The 16,063-nt window shown below is 35.5% G+C and overlaps 1 protein-coding gene across 1 annotated transcript in view; it reads right to left on the bottom strand.

Moving 5' to 3' along the window:
- LOC121408243 (lactadherin-like) overlaps nucleotides 1–12,296 on the bottom strand; it is a 23,883-nt gene extending 11,587 nt beyond the window's left edge. The window contains exon 1 of the mRNA XM_041599640.1: nucleotides 11,345–12,296. Coding sequence (XP_041455574.1) covers nucleotides 11,345–11,435 — 91 coding nt within the window. The 5' untranslated portion in view covers nucleotides 11,436–12,296. The remainder of the gene's footprint in view (nucleotides 1–11,344) is intronic.
- Nucleotides 12,297–16,063: the final 3,767 nt, after the last annotated feature.

Raw genomic sequence — 16,063 nt, forward strand, 5'->3', positions numbered from 1 at the left:
TAGGCTTTCACCTCCTACCGGGTACCAATTTAACACCTGGGTGGAGAGTGGCAAAGTGTGGATTGACGCCTTGCCAAAGGACGCTAGGCCATGGTGGGATTCGAACACACGACACCACCCTCTGATTACAAGGCGAGAGTCAGAACCGCTACACCACGACGCTTCCAAAAAATGAAAATCAGATGGTAATTTTAACATTTTTGTTACGGAACAGAACGCAAGGGAGGGGCTGAAACCATTTATGATTTGGAAATTTTCAAGCTTCATAAAATAAGTCAAATATTGTGATTTGGCCCTCTTAATGTGATTTACCTGTGCTTGTTGTCATTATTTCAGGTTGTAACATTGTCGTGGTGGGCCTGGTCGGCGTTGTCACTTCCTCTGTTATTTAAGTTATTTCAGGTATTGATAATATAAAGAGGTGGAATTTACAGTGTTTTGTTCTAGGACTGGGAGAAATATAGTTCCCCCTTTGAATTTTCAACGTATACCTTGCCGATGGTGAAACAACCGACTCTTTACTATGACGCATTGAATTAAGGTTCTCCCTGATTTAGTCGACGCAAGATAATTTTTTTTTAATTTGATACACAGATGAGGTTTTTTTTTTTTAATTCTAGGGCTTGCTCGCTTATATCATAATGTGGCGAATATTTCGTTATTAATCCGAATCCGGGCTATCGAAAGACCCTTTCAATTTATAAAACAAACAAATCTCATAAGCCAAATATTTTTTTTTAAAGTTCACACCTAGTTACCAATAATGCACACAGCATTTCCATTTATTTGAAAGCAGGATGAAAGAGCAATGTTGAAGTGCCTTGCTTGCTTGCGGCCGAGGATCGAACCCCGGACTTTGTATGTACAGCCAGGCGCCTTAGACCACTCGTTTTTAGGTTTTAGACCTGTTTCAACGCCAGTCAGGTTGCTTTGTCTTTTTGCTTGCATGTTTTTTGGACACCTATTTTAGTTCTTTCCCCAGACAAAGAATTGGCGGAGGAGCTGTGCTGCACTCAACCCAGGTGAGATGAATGGGTACCCGGTAGGAAGAAATTCCTTGAATGCTTTGAGCGCCTAGGCAGCTCAGCTAAAGCCGGGGTAATAATAATAGTAGGGCCCGCTGGGAGAACAGTTTTCGGAACTGAAGCGGCTTCCCTGGGTAATATTTTGTCTTTTCGCTGAATCATGTAATAAGGATGTTTATTTTTCTTGATATGGGAATATTTTATTTCCAATAAAACCCATTTCGATTAACATTGCTATGACTGCAAAAGTATATCAACTATAAACTTTTGGACCAATATTATAGAATCTTCATCAGACATTAGCTGATTCAAACACGAAAAATTGAACTGCATACAGGAAAGCTGTTGAAAATTGATTTGATATGAAAAATCAGGTTTAATTTCATTGGTCCTGTGAGGTTTAATGACAATTTGCGAACTCACCATCAGTTTATGGTTCTTATTCTTAGAGCACCGATCGATATCGGGTAAACTTATACCACACGCTTTAACCCATAAAGTACTGGGCTATTTAAGAGTTATTGATGACGGGGGAGGGGCATGATGGCCCCCTCCCCTCTGATCTCGGCCGCTGTTCGCACGATCGTGCCGAAATTTGGCGCGCACATTCTTTACTTTTTCTTTACAAGGCCGTATAAAAATCCGAAAATAGTATTTTATTTTTATTCATTATGAATCAAATATGCAAATTTATTCGTGAAAATAAATACACCATAACTTCAAAAATAGCCAATATTTCAACATGCTTTCAATAAGTAATAAGTAGTGTAATATTTTACTATGATACTTAAATTTAATGAAAATTGTGAGTTTTAACCAAAAGTGAAGTCAGGTATATATATATATATTATATATATATATATATATATATATTTTTTTTTTTTTTTTGGGGGGGGGGGAAACAATGGACTTTTCAATTTTCAATAAATTTGCTGATCAAATATTCAAGAACAAAAACTCTGTTTTAAACCGCAATTAGCAAAGTACGAGAAGACTGAAAATATTGCAGGTCATATAGTGGAATAATGTATCACCGATGGTTTCAATTATATATCTTCTTATTTGGCAATGTCCCGTACGACACATGAAGATTCACAAGTTTTTCCTACACTTTTATTGTCGATGATGCAATCTTACAATATCAGTTTCTCTATCTTTCACCAATGGGTTATCGATTTGACCTATGAGGATCTAATTACTGCCCTTCATTTTCAATAATTGTCCTAATAAAAGTTGTTCCGTACGACACAGTGTGTGTCGTACGGACATATCCCGTATGACACAGAATACTGCATTTCATTGCACGATTTGGATTCCTTTTGCATTTTCATGTGTCGTACGGGACATTGCCAGAAATAGGTTCGGAGAAATCAGGGCTGTCCCTATTATGGATCATGAAACAAAAACACTGCTTGAAACCATTATTGGCAAAGCACGAGAAGATTGAAAATATTACAATGAGGTCAATGGAATAATGTATCATCCATGGTTCCAAATAACATCTACATTTTCATGATCCATTATAGAGGCACCCCTGATTTTTCTGAACCTATTTGGCAATGTCGCGTACGACACATGAAAATGCAAAAGCTTTTCCTAACTTTTATTTTTGATGATGCAATCTTAACAGTATCAGTTTCTCTCTGTTTGACCCATGGGTTATAGATTTAACCTTAAGGATCTAATTACTGCCCTCTATTTTTCAATATTTTCCTATTAAAAGTTGACCTCTAAAACACATAATACTGCATTTCATTGCACGATTCGGATTCAGAAACTATAAACAGTAGGCCTATTTTAATTCAAAGGAGAATGAAACCTTTGGAACCAGTTAGCTTGTGTGAAAACAAAAACAAAATTAAAGAAAAAGATCAACGAAAGTTTGAGAAAAATCGGACAAATAATGAAAAAGTTATGAGCATTTGAATATTGCTATCACTAATGCCATGCAGATCCTCAAATTGGCAATGCCACAAAGATGTGTGATGCCACTTGTGAACAACTCTCCCCATTACTTTAGTATATATTTCACTTATCTGTCAGTAGAACATATATTCTTTCTATAGAAGAGCATGTAATACAGATTTCTAAAGAACACATCATGGATAAAGAGTTTGTATCACCATAACAAAAAGCAAAAAGAGACATTTTGGGAGTATTTTTATAGTCCAACAAAGGGAAAGTTGTTGACATGTGACATCACACATCCTTGTCGCATTGCAAATGGGAGGATCTCCATAGCATTAGTGATTGCTATAATTATTCAAATGCTCATAACTTTTCAATCCGATTTTTCTCAAACTTTCTTTGTTCTTATTCTTTGATTTTCCTGTTTCGACACAAGCCCACTTTTTCCAAGGGTTTCATTCCCCTTTAAGTAATTGATTAGACATTCAGTGAACTGAATATGTACTATTTTTAAATCTCCATAGAACATGAAATATGCGATTCTAACCATTTTGATTGACTTCTGGTAGACCTATTCTTTTGTGAATCCCTTCTGCTAAACTGGTGATTTTCACTGGTCAGAGCTGGTTAATTTCTTTGTCCTCGAGCATGAAAAGAAAACCTTTTTAAGTAATTAACCCTAGCATGGAAAGATGATTTTCTCTAGCATGCTTTTGTGAAATTATTATAAGATGTACAAAAAATACATATTAATCATCTGTTAAGACCTCCCTTGATGATCACTATCTTTTTATTTACAGTATTGAAACTCCTCAATTTTCTCAAGCTGTAAAAAAATCTGGAAAAATAAGACAAACCATATGGTTTAATGAAATGCAGAAAAGTAAAAAAAAGTAAGATCGCATTTCTTTAGAAAAAAAAACATTTTGTGGAATTACAATTGACGGTTTTGACATGTATCATGTATATACATTTTGTATAAATAAATAAATAATAATAACGTTTTATTTACCCAGGGTAGCCACTTCAGTTAGAAAACTGCTCTCCCAGCGGGCCCTGCATAACATTATATGTTATTATTACCCTTCTCCATTCTAAATGCTGAGCGCCTAGCAAGCAGGCAGAAGGTCCCATTTTTATAAGTCTTCGGTATGACTTGGCCGAGGATCGAACCCACGACCTCCCGTTCATGAGGCGGACGCTCTACCACTGAGCCACCATGTCCGGTTTTTGTATGAAAAATCATAACAATTTACCCCATTAATTTACACAAATACAGTTTTATTCATTCATTTTTTTAATAGTGTATTAGAAATTATAACTATATTTACTTGAATTAACTTCACACAAAACCTCAAGTTTTTTAGCTCTTAAAAATGCTGTAAACCATTGTGAATATCCCATCATGACAGAATGATGATATATTGATCCCAATTGTAAATATAAAGGATAGAATGATGTTACTTAATCGTATTGCCCTGAATGGCTACTTAAGGCTTTTCTTTAAAACATGAAGAATTTAGGGACAATGCTCCCTTTCCAATGGATAAAAAGTACATTGTTTTATAAAGGCTGTCCAGTACAACACGCATATGCCTGTACAACACACAAGTGTGCCTTACGACACATTATAATGTTTCTGATATATTGACAAATATTCAGCCAATAGCGGTTTTTAACATAATAAATGTCTTTATATTTATATGGCTATCATTATCATCAGCCAAATAAAGTGATTAAAGAAGTCAAAGAGACACAAAGTACGAAAATTTGGCTTCAATTTATAGATGTCTGTACGACACATTTTGAGTGTCCCGTACGCCACAATGTTCTCGAAAATTTAAATTTGCTTTATTTATTCATGAATGTTTATTTTACTTTCTTTCATATATGTGTCTGTTCTTGGGTAATTGAATATCAATTTGAGTTCAGTTTTCATGAAAATTTTCTGTCAAACTCACTGTCAAGCCACCTTTCCTGCGTCTCGTACGACACATTATTATTTTAAATCTGTATTATACAGGATGTGAATTCAAGTTATTTTAAGTCGTGGTTTTCCTAACACTCTGCTAGTACTTGATGATCACCTTTATTTACTAGAATATTTTGGTTTTTCTTGTCCAAAAACTGTAAAATGTTCTCTAAATGTCCCATACGACACTATGGAATCACCATTTGCATATTATGCAAGACCCAATGTCACTTTGATTTTCTCCAGATGTCATCTTTGCAATCCCATTTAAAGGTTTCCACAAAGAAAAAATCGAAAGCCAAATATTTCTTTGTGTATTTCTTGTGTTTAGAGTTTTGTTTTTCATTGTTTTTTTTTTCAAAAGGAAATTATTGCAGACCATTAACCAAATAAATTAAGTCCTAAATTAATTAACCAGACCAATTGAAACGAGAAAAAGTAACACCTTAGTTATGGATTTCATCTTCCATAGAATTTGTTCATAAAAAAAGCTTCCCTCGTGTCCTTTTAGGGTAAAAAAAAATCAAAACAGAGTGACAGGAGAAATATTTACAAGTTATCATTTGGATCATTAGTTACTACAATAGTTATGCAATGAAATGAAGGAAATAGATAAGGTAGATGATACCTTATTAAACAAAAGCGTGACTCGTTGTTTTAAATCAAAATCCGGGAGAACTTACGTTAGTAAAAGGTTATGAAACCAATCATGGGTGGTATTCTGAGATACATTTCATCTCAGATAAAATAAAATATTAGATAGCCAAGACAGATAGCCAAGCGCGATTGGTCCATAAAGGCGGTTTTCCACTAGGGCGCGGACAAGACCAGGAAGGGTTGCGGAAGCTACTTTTGTCATTTCGGCACCCTGTCCGCAACCAAATTGCATACATTGGTGGACATCCCAGGGGGACAGGGGCGACGCGTCCCCTCACTTTTTGGAAGGGGGCATTTGATATCAAATGCCCCCCTCCCCAATATTTGGAACGAGAAAAAAAATAAAAAAATGGAAAGAGAGGGAAAAGAACCAGAAGGGAAAAGAGAAGAGAAAACGAAGAGGAAAAATAAGAGGAGAAAGACGAGTGAATTATATAAGATGGGGGGGGGGGGGGATTTCATGTCACTATGTTAACTTTTCGCTCAGGCTTTGTGCCCGCATTGCCTAATCTATGAGATGTATAACTTGCTCAATAGACTTATATTGAGCTTAAAAGATCAAGTTTTGAAGTAAATATACAAAACATTTCTCGGAAATTAAGTTTTCAATTTGTTTGATTTACAAATAGATTTTATAGTTTTCTATAAGATGACTATATTTTATGGTCTAAATATGAACATTTTCCGCTCGCGCTGCGCGCTAGCGTTATTTGATTTGTCAAAAAACTATTCTCTTCGTGTATTCCATATTTTTTTTTAAATATCCCTTTTTAGGATGGTCTGATTGTGAATAGTCAGCTAAAGCTGCTCGCTTGCATTTTGATTGGGGAGTTATTTATACCTGTATCAATTGTAACAAATTATTTTAAATTCCTCTTTTATGACAGTTTATTAAAATTTTCGGCTCACAGTTTGCGCTCGCATTATTTTTGTTAAAAATATATCAACCCATGTATCCTATTCATGATTACAAAATGTCCAGTTATCTGACCTTAATATAAATTTCGAGCCCTCATTTGATTAATAAGTCATGTAACAATATTTTCATGATTTCCTAATAATCATTGTCCGTTTTTTTTTTCAGAATGGAATATCGACAAGTTTCATATCTCGCTTAGGAAGATAGTCATCATAGTCATTTGAAGACAAAAAATGACCTTAAAATGTCCCGTTTGCTACTCAAAATATATGTAATGATAAAAATATAAACTTGAGCTTCGCACTCGCATCATTTATTAAGCGAGATCAATATCCAATTCGTAACTGCGCTTAAATTCTTTTTTCTTAGATCTGAAAATCAAATATATTTAGCTCGATCATCGCGCTCTTATTATTGATATTATAATAAAGAATGTAATTGGAAGTTCCTGATTCTAGGTCCGGATCTAAACACACGCACGCATGTTTATTTAGATACGAATCTTGTGCCAGTTTCAGATCAAATTACCAAATATTATTATTAATGTAGGAATATTATCCATCTATCCAATTATCCATCCTTTTTCTGATTTACAAAACGTGATATGTCGAATTTCGTTTCGGCTCGCGCTTCGCGCTCACATCAAGTGTATAGTCATACTCCTTTCCTGTTCATGCTTTTAAAAGGTGCTTAGAATGCCCAGTATTTAGGTAGGAATGTAAAAAATGTTCAGCTCGCGCTTCGCGCTCGCATTATTTGATTGAAATGTGGAGGATAAAGGAAAGTGTGTTAGCGGTGTAATGTAGTATTCACTTTTTGAAAGCAGATTTTTTGCATTTTTATACATAACAATAAATTATCTCGGATCTTGATTTTTTTCAACTAAGGTAACTTTAAAAAGACTGCATATGTTCATAGCAAAGTCGGGGCTCTCTTTATAACATTACTTTCTTATAATTTTTTTACAATTTAATACATGATTATATATTACAACAGAGGAAGAAAGCAGGAAGTTAGGATGCAAATTGCATTCGACAGGCACATGCAGATCAAGGGGTGAGGTGGTCTTGCTCCCCCTTTAAAAAATACAAACAGAAGAAAAATAAGTGAAATGGAAATGGAAACTTAAAAAAAAATGATATGATGGAAAAGAAAAAGGGGGTGCCGTGCTGATGCGGCCCTCCTCTCCCTGCTGCTGGCTTACCCCTCCCAGTATTAAATAGATATACAAACAGCACAAAAGTAATAGGAATAAACGAAGGAGATGAATGAAATAAGGTGAAATAGAATCGAGGAAAAAAATCGCGATACTGAACAGAAAATAATTGGTCGAGATTATGAAAGTGTAAGATTAGAAATATCAGTTTTAATTTATAGACGAAAATGTGAATCCAGTGTCTAATCGCCTTTGCCTCCTCTTGTACCAATTGAAATAGACTAAGTAAGAAAATGTAAATGGGCAATTCCAGGAGGCCGAATGCGAACGCTACTATTGACTGCGTAAAAATAGGAAAAATGGAGTAACCAAAGAAGAGGGGGAAAAAGGAAGAAGAGTGAAGAAATTGACAGACCTGCAGACGGGGAGAATATCTGTGTTTCAGCTAGTTCAATTTGTAGAAAATAATGGTCCATTTCACGCTTCATACTTTCAATAGTTTAATCATAAGAAGATTGTGCACGCTGTTCATTTTTTTACGAAAAATACTTAGGTCTTTTCTTTTTCGTCCTTGATGTTTGAAAGAAGTGAGTTCGCGCTTCGCGCTCATATTTCATGTTTATGAGAAAAATGCTCTGTGCACGACTTTTTTTCAGGAAGGCCTATTTTTTGTAAAGAGTCGTGGTGTAGTGGTTCTGACTCCCGCCTTGTAAACGGAGAGTCGTGTGTTCGATTCTCACCGCGGTCTAAACCGTCCTTTGACAAGACGTATTGCATACCTTGCCACTCTCCACCCAGGCGCTAAATGGGTACCCGATTGGAAGCGAAAGTTATTGTATGCTTGAATTTGCCAGAGCAATTTTTAGATCGGGATAAATGCAAGGAATGCTTCCCAGGGTGTGGAAATTGTGCACTTTTCATGCGGGATTGAAATGAATCCTGGGGTAAATCGTTTTGCCCCTGCTGTAAATCGTTTTGAGCCGTTCTGATAAAAGCGATATTTATAAACTTGCTACCATTTATTATTATTTCTTATTAATGACACCTCATTCATGATCAAACAAAGTGCTTAAAATGTAATAGGAATATACACTTGAATTTCAGTTTTGAATCTACACCTGTATTATTAATTTTGTTATGATATTTGTCCTATTTGTAAAGTCAAGCGCTGCCTATAAGGTCCCTTTTTTCAGTCGAGTACATTAAAATAATCTAGTTCATAATCAAACGTTGCATGAAACATCTTTTTATGTTCAGTACAGAATAAAATAATCTGCTCACATCATTGCCAGTTTAACTATTGCAAGAAATATTTTAAAAGTCCACTTTTCAGATCAGTAGAAAATGCTTGAAATATCCTTCTTCAAGTCTGTAACCCCCCCCCAAAAAAAAAAATCAACTCGTGCTTTGCGCTCGCGTAATTATGTTTAAAACACTGCTTGAAATACTAGGTTCTCAGGTTTGTTTAGTATATACTAATTAGGCCCCTTGACCCCGTATTTCTTTACTTTTTGTAATTTTCTTGTCTTGTATTATCCCATTGCCCCATCTAGTGCTTTTGCAAACGGTTTTTGCTACTTGTGTACTCGTTCCATACATATTAGCATTGGATCCACACATTCCTGAATCACTCCGCTTGCCTTCCTATTCCAGTCCGAACGTTCCTGAAACAGTCCGCTTGCCTTCTTATTCCTGTCCGCACGTTCCTGAAACTGTCCGCTTGCCTTCCTATTCCAATCCGCATGTTCCTGATAAAATCCGCATGGCTTCTTCTTTCCTTCTTGAAGCTGACCTGATTGCGGATGGTTTCCGGAAGACGCGGAAGGGTTTAGGAAGGGCAGGACATCATCAGGACATCGTCAGGACAGGGTCCCGAAGGTGTCAGGAATTTATTATCCGCGTCCAAATTTTGGTCTCGACCAAAATTTGGTTGCGGACAAATTTTGATTTCCCGAACACCAGGAAGGGTTTAGGACAGCGTGTGGACACTCCTAGGAATGTCCGGACAGGTTGCGGAAGGGTCGCGGATTGTAATTATTACATTCCGCGCCTTGTCCTGACGCTGTCCTGGCCCTAGTGGAAAAGGGGTTTAACGCGTCACGTACGATCGAAATCAATGTATTTTCCCAGCCGGTCCACCTTCCATGAATAATTATATTGACCAACCGGTCCATGAATATATTTTTCTACGTGTATGGCGCCCTCTTGTGGATGAGATGTTACCATGCATTATCGGCGGGCCTGCCTTGGGTCCTGGACCTGGACAGGGCTCGAACTTAGATTTAAATCTAGGGCTAGGCCTAAACAAAGTTGATTTGAATAGAAAAGGGTCATTCACTGCGCTAGACTAACGTTACTTAGATATTTATAGATCAAGATCCAACGTTATATCTATACCAGTTATACCAATCAATCACTGTGAATATAATAAACATGCTGCACGCATCGTTAGGCCTTACTTTATCTTCATCATTTGGGGCTATCCAATACAACAGATATTGACTGATGGGATGTGTTAAAAAAACATTCTTTGGACCACCTAAAGGATTAACATTTTCCCATCGTGAAAATACAAATCCGGCTGTCCAACTGTCCAAAGAATGTTTATATTACACACCCCGTTAGTCAATATCTGTATAATATTTTATCTCCGTTAAAATTTGTGAGATAAAATACCTTTAAAATATCTCCGAATTGGTATTCTGAAAACAATTTTTTCTTCATTTTATCTCTGTAAGACACACCTACTTTTTAGTCAATATCGAATTAGAAACGCGCTTTTATAGCTCTCTCGTGTCACTCAACCAATTGGAATCCATTCTGCCTGGAGGTGTGGCAAAGGGGAGAGATTGCGTTAATTAAGTGACTTCAAATACGTATGCACTGTACGCTTGCGCGTTTTTTTAACAAACAGGACAATACATTCATCTTTTTTCGAAGTCTATATCGCATCTTTTCAAGCATCATTTGGAGGTGCCATGGCCGGGTGGTCTAAGGCGCCTGGCTATACATGAAAAAGTCCGGGGTTCGATTCCCGGCCGCGGCAGCTATGCCCCTGAGCAAGGCATCGAAAATGCTCTTTTATCCTGCTTTCAAATAAATGGAAATGCTAAATGCATTAATGCTAACTAGGTGTGAACTTGTTTGAATAAAAAAAAATCATTTCAAAGACAATATTAGTCAAGATAAGTCTTATGAAATACTTTCTGATTGTACAGGAATGGCGTTAAGGTGTTATTCTCAATAAATATATAATTTATTTTCATTGTCATTTCAACATTTGGGGTTAATTCACTTAGAAATATTGGTGAAATCAACGTCGCGGAGGTAAAATAGCCGCTACCCTCTTTTAAGTTTATTTTATTTATTTTTTCTTCAAAGTAACTTGGGCGCAAGCACATCATCCGCTTTGCAATACCCAGATACGCGATGGGTATGTCTACGCAGGCACTGCTCTATTGCGCATCATCTATATTTACGCAAGATAAAATTCATAAGCAAGATAAAATTGTAAATTTTATCTGAGAGATTAAATGTAATCTCAGAATACCAATTTCATTTTAATAGATGAAATGAAATATTTTAAAGATAAAATGACCTCAGAATACCACCCCATATCTTCAACCTTAGAGTGCAAGGTGCTAAAGCGAATAGTTATCGAGATGAAGAAAATTAAATTCTAATATATTTTACTATGATATCATTACCTTCATCACCATTACTTTCCGTACAGCATTGCTTCTTCGTCCGGCAAGCAACGAACGCGAAGAAAAAAAGATACATTCCCGCTTTTGCCATTGCAGAGCAAGATATTGATTCGTTTTCAGAATAAAAGGCGAATAATCGTGTCTCGAGCGAGAGGTAGTATTCTAAACTAGTAGCATGAAGCACCACTTGATTTAGTTAATTTCGGAAGTACGAGACAGAGGACATTAAGCCTATTGTGATAATATTTTTTTTCTAAGCAGAATCCTGGAATCATTTGGATCAACCAAGAGTATGTCTGTATGTTGCAAAAGTTGGGTCTCGTTAACTCAAGAGAAAAAAGAACAAACAAATCCATCATATTCGAATATGAGAGTATTTTCTCCTTTCCTTTCTTAATTTGTTTGCTGAAACTAGCTCCTGCTGTCAGAGGGAATCGGTCTTTGTTCAAAGTTCTATCACACATGCATGAATAGCCAGTGAAGGGTCCTATCAAATTGTCAACGATATCTCCACAATGTCTTGAAAGTAAGCAACCCGACGAATGCAAGAAATTTTGAGAAAAGGTTGGTTGATATTCTCCGCTGTGATGATGGTAAGGCATTAATCCCCAGTACCAGGTCTTTCGGAGAGGACCTTAAGCCGTCGGTCCTCTGGTTGCTCGCTTACAAGCATTCATGCTTTCTTAGCAATCAGTTAAAAAAAAATCAGACCAAATGACCATCAATCACGGTGATACCATTTCCTTACTATGTATATCATTGTGGCTAATGGTGAAAACAAATTTATAACCGGTGATCATTTCTTATTCAAGAGCTCAAGATAACTATCCTTCAATAGAAATCCCTATAAATGCCCGCATTGGGCCCGCATCTTGCATCACGGATTATTATGATGAACATTGTAATCGTAAATGTCTTGTAGTGTCATGAAATTTAATGACAGGATATAGAGGGTATTATAAAAGCAAAGTGAGAAGAAATGGGACATAACCCCATCCCAATAAAAGAGAGCGAGGAAACGATACTAAGCCTTTGAAATATATTTTTTATTAATTAATTATTTCACATCTTTATACAGGGTAACCAATTCAGCTACACACGATAAAAAACATAAAAAAATAAAAAGCTGGTTTGCAATTGGGCCCTGTTGATCAAAATACATACAAATTATAAAGTACATAATATGCAAAATATACAAGAAATAAACCTTTAAAAATCCCAACCCTCATCAGAAACACACAAACACACAGAAGCACCCCCCCTCACACACACACCCCATTACACTCTGCAGACTCGTTACTTTACTTGTAACATATATCAAATTGAACATTCTGATTACACATTGACATAAGCGAAAACAAATAAGATACAATTAAGATACAAATGGTGTGGGAATATTATTAAGAATTCAGAAGACGTTTGAATATTGCTAATGATTGAGCAGATTGAGTGTCTTGAGATAAATAGTTCCATTAACTTATGCCTACCGGTATAAATGTGTTCTTGTAATACTGCGTTTTGAATTTCGGGGCTCGTAGCATTAATTTATTTGTTCTTCGTGTTATACATGTTATACGCACTGATACATCATCATTAAAATAAATTTGGTACTTAATAGATGGGGAGCTAATCCATTTACACACTTGTATGCCATACATAATGTAGATTTCCTGTACAATTCTTTTAAAGACCAGAAGCCTTTTGCATAAAACTTTTTACCTGAGAAAACTCTGGTAAAAACTGAAAACTAAGGTTAGTCTGATTTCCGCCATTGACTTTAGCACAGGGCAAAAACTCCGGTAAATACAACCTGAGTTTTCTCAGGTAAAAAGTTTTATGCAACGGGCCGCAGGAGAGAATTTGAAAAATACGCTCTGATGGGGTTTCCCATGTATAAGCGCTCACGATGTAAGCTGCACGTTTATGGAGTTTTTGCACCGTATTATACGGATTCAGATCTATTTTCAATTTCAATTTTCAAATAAACATTTATTTTCCTCCATTTTACAAAATTACTTCATTATTGTTCACAAGAATACACTTCAAATCAATTTCTATAAAGAATATAAATATAAACAACTTATGTGTAAAGAGGAAGGCGTATGTCCCTAGAAGCACATGCTTGTGGCGGGATACGCCTGTGGACAAATAAATACAATACACAAAATACAATACAAATATAAGAAGGGCTAGGAAAGGAGAAGAGAAGTAGAAAAGAAAACGGGAAGAAAACGAGAGAGGGAGAAGTGAGCAGGAAGGCGGGCATGAGTTACCGAGTACCTAGCAAATAGAGCGTACAACAATGTATGATGGAGAGAGAGAGAGATAAAAAAATAATAATGCCGCAACATTTGAACATTATTCATGTTAACTTAAGATCAAAAGGAATATAAGGTATTAGGATATTCAAGCATAGGATGATAAAATCGATTTTTTTAATCTTAAATTTTAAGCTAGTTGCTGACAAGGATTTTTTTATGTAGTCTGGAAGATCATTCCAAATTTTCGGGCCAGAATAACGGATGTTGTGTTGAAAGATAATCTTTTTGTGTTTAGGAATATATATTTGGTTATTTGTTCGGGTATCAAAATGATGTATATTTGATACATGCGTAAAGAAATCACAAAAGTTTTCTGGAATTTGAGAATTTAAACACCTGTACATAAAATTATATTGCTGAAGTTTATTGATGTCGTTAAATTTCAGCAGTTTCTGGGAATGAAATAAAGATTTCGTGTCTGTTGATGGTATGATGTCGTTCACAGCAATTATACGCATAATTTTATTTTGAAGGGAACATAATTTTTTAAGATGGGTTAGCCCAGACCAAATTACAATAATAAAAATATGGCAAGATTAGAGAGCAATATAATGTACGTAGGACCGGTTTTGGAAGATAAAAGCTTAGGCGATATATAATTCCGACATTTTTCGCTACCTTGTTTTCAATTTCATTTATGTGATGTGACCATATTAAATTACTGTCAATGATAATATCAAGAAATTTTGTATTTTCAACTCTGGGAATAATTTAGTTATTAAGCCTAACTTCAACATGATTAAAATCTATATGCCTTGTAGAGTTACGGAAAATAATGTAATTGCATTTTTTGTAATTGATTGTGAGTTTGTTTGTACTGAACCATTTACAGACATTACTCATTTCGGTATTAACAGTTTCACACAAGTGGTAAAGATTTTTATCAGAATCTATACGAATCTATACGACCACACACATTTGAACAATACATTGCACGAGCTGGGAGAACGAACCCTATGTATAATCGTTTAAGTTGTTCCACATTAAATATATGTTTGTTTCTTCTAATTAACCCAAGCTTTTGTTTCATTACTTTTACAATTAAATCAACATGGTTTTGAATGTCAAAGTATCATCAAATAACGCGCCCAAACAATTGTGCTGTGATACACGCTCTAAGATAGTGTTGATTATTACAGATAGTGTTTTGGCCCGCAAGGTTGATAACCGCTGTCGAGAACCAAGAAGCATTACTTTGATTTGTTTTAATCATTTAATATCAACCTGTTTTAACATGTCCACTCATATACTTCTTTCATTGCAGAGTTTAGCTGATTTTCTACAGATTCTATGGTTCTACCACTAACATGACTAACATACAGCGTTGCATCATCAGAAAACATAACAATCTTCCCTGATTTGATACAAGAAGCCAGATCATAGTAGGGGCCCTAAAACTGAGCCTTGTGTGACACCAAAAGAGGTTGAATTTATACTCGGTTTGATCCCTCCTATTTCTGTGTATTGTTTCCTAAAACAAAAATAAGATTCAAACCATGCGATAGCATTACCAGAACATCCTATTGCAACCCAACCAGCTTTTGTAGTAAAACATCATAGTTTATAGAATCAAAAGCCTTTCGCATATTAATAAAAGCAATTCCACAAAACTTACTCTCGTAAACTTCAGTTGCCCAATCGTCGACCATACACAATAAAGCACTTTCACATGAATGCATTGGTCGAAAGCTAAATTGTTTATCACTAAAAAATGTATATCTAATAAATATGCCTGCAAATGCGTTTGTACCCACTTCTCCAAATTCTTGGAAACAATTGATAACAAGGATATTGGACGATAGTTTTCTACACATGATCGATCTCCAGTCTTATCAAATAAATAAAAACAGAAAAAAAACAATACGGAGAATTGGAGTCCCTTCCATGTAGAGTATAGGCATGAAAGGGAGGATGCTGCTAACCTGGGGACGGAGGGGGGGGGGGGTGGGGGGGGAGGTGGAACAACATTTTTCATCTTTTTTTCTCTCTTATCATGTCATATATTTTGTTAATATTTCATTTTGTAATTGCTGAAACGAATTAGTATTAATTTCTAGTATTTTTGAAGTTTGATGTATAATTTGTTAATTATATTGTAATGGATTTATTGTATAGTTTATAATTATGTTTCAAATAGTTTGTACAGATTGTTTATAGAATGTGATTGTGTATTTTGATTTGAGAGAATATAATAAAACATCCTTAAAAAAGGATTGGACGAATTTTGGCAAGACACCAGGCTTCCGGGTAGTACCCTTTAGATAATGAAAGTTTAAAGATATAAATAAGACTATCTATTACAGATGTGGAACATTTCATCATTTTCAAAATTTTAACCGAGATTTCATCAAGCCCTGTGGCCTTTCTTACAGAAGAACCTTCGATTTCTTTTGAAAAA

Source organism: Lytechinus variegatus, chromosome 2, assembly GCF_018143015.1.
Source record: "Lytechinus variegatus isolate NC3 chromosome 2, Lvar_3.0, whole genome shotgun sequence".
In the NCBI taxonomy this organism is placed as follows: domain Eukaryota; kingdom Metazoa; phylum Echinodermata; class Echinoidea; order Temnopleuroida; family Toxopneustidae; genus Lytechinus; species Lytechinus variegatus.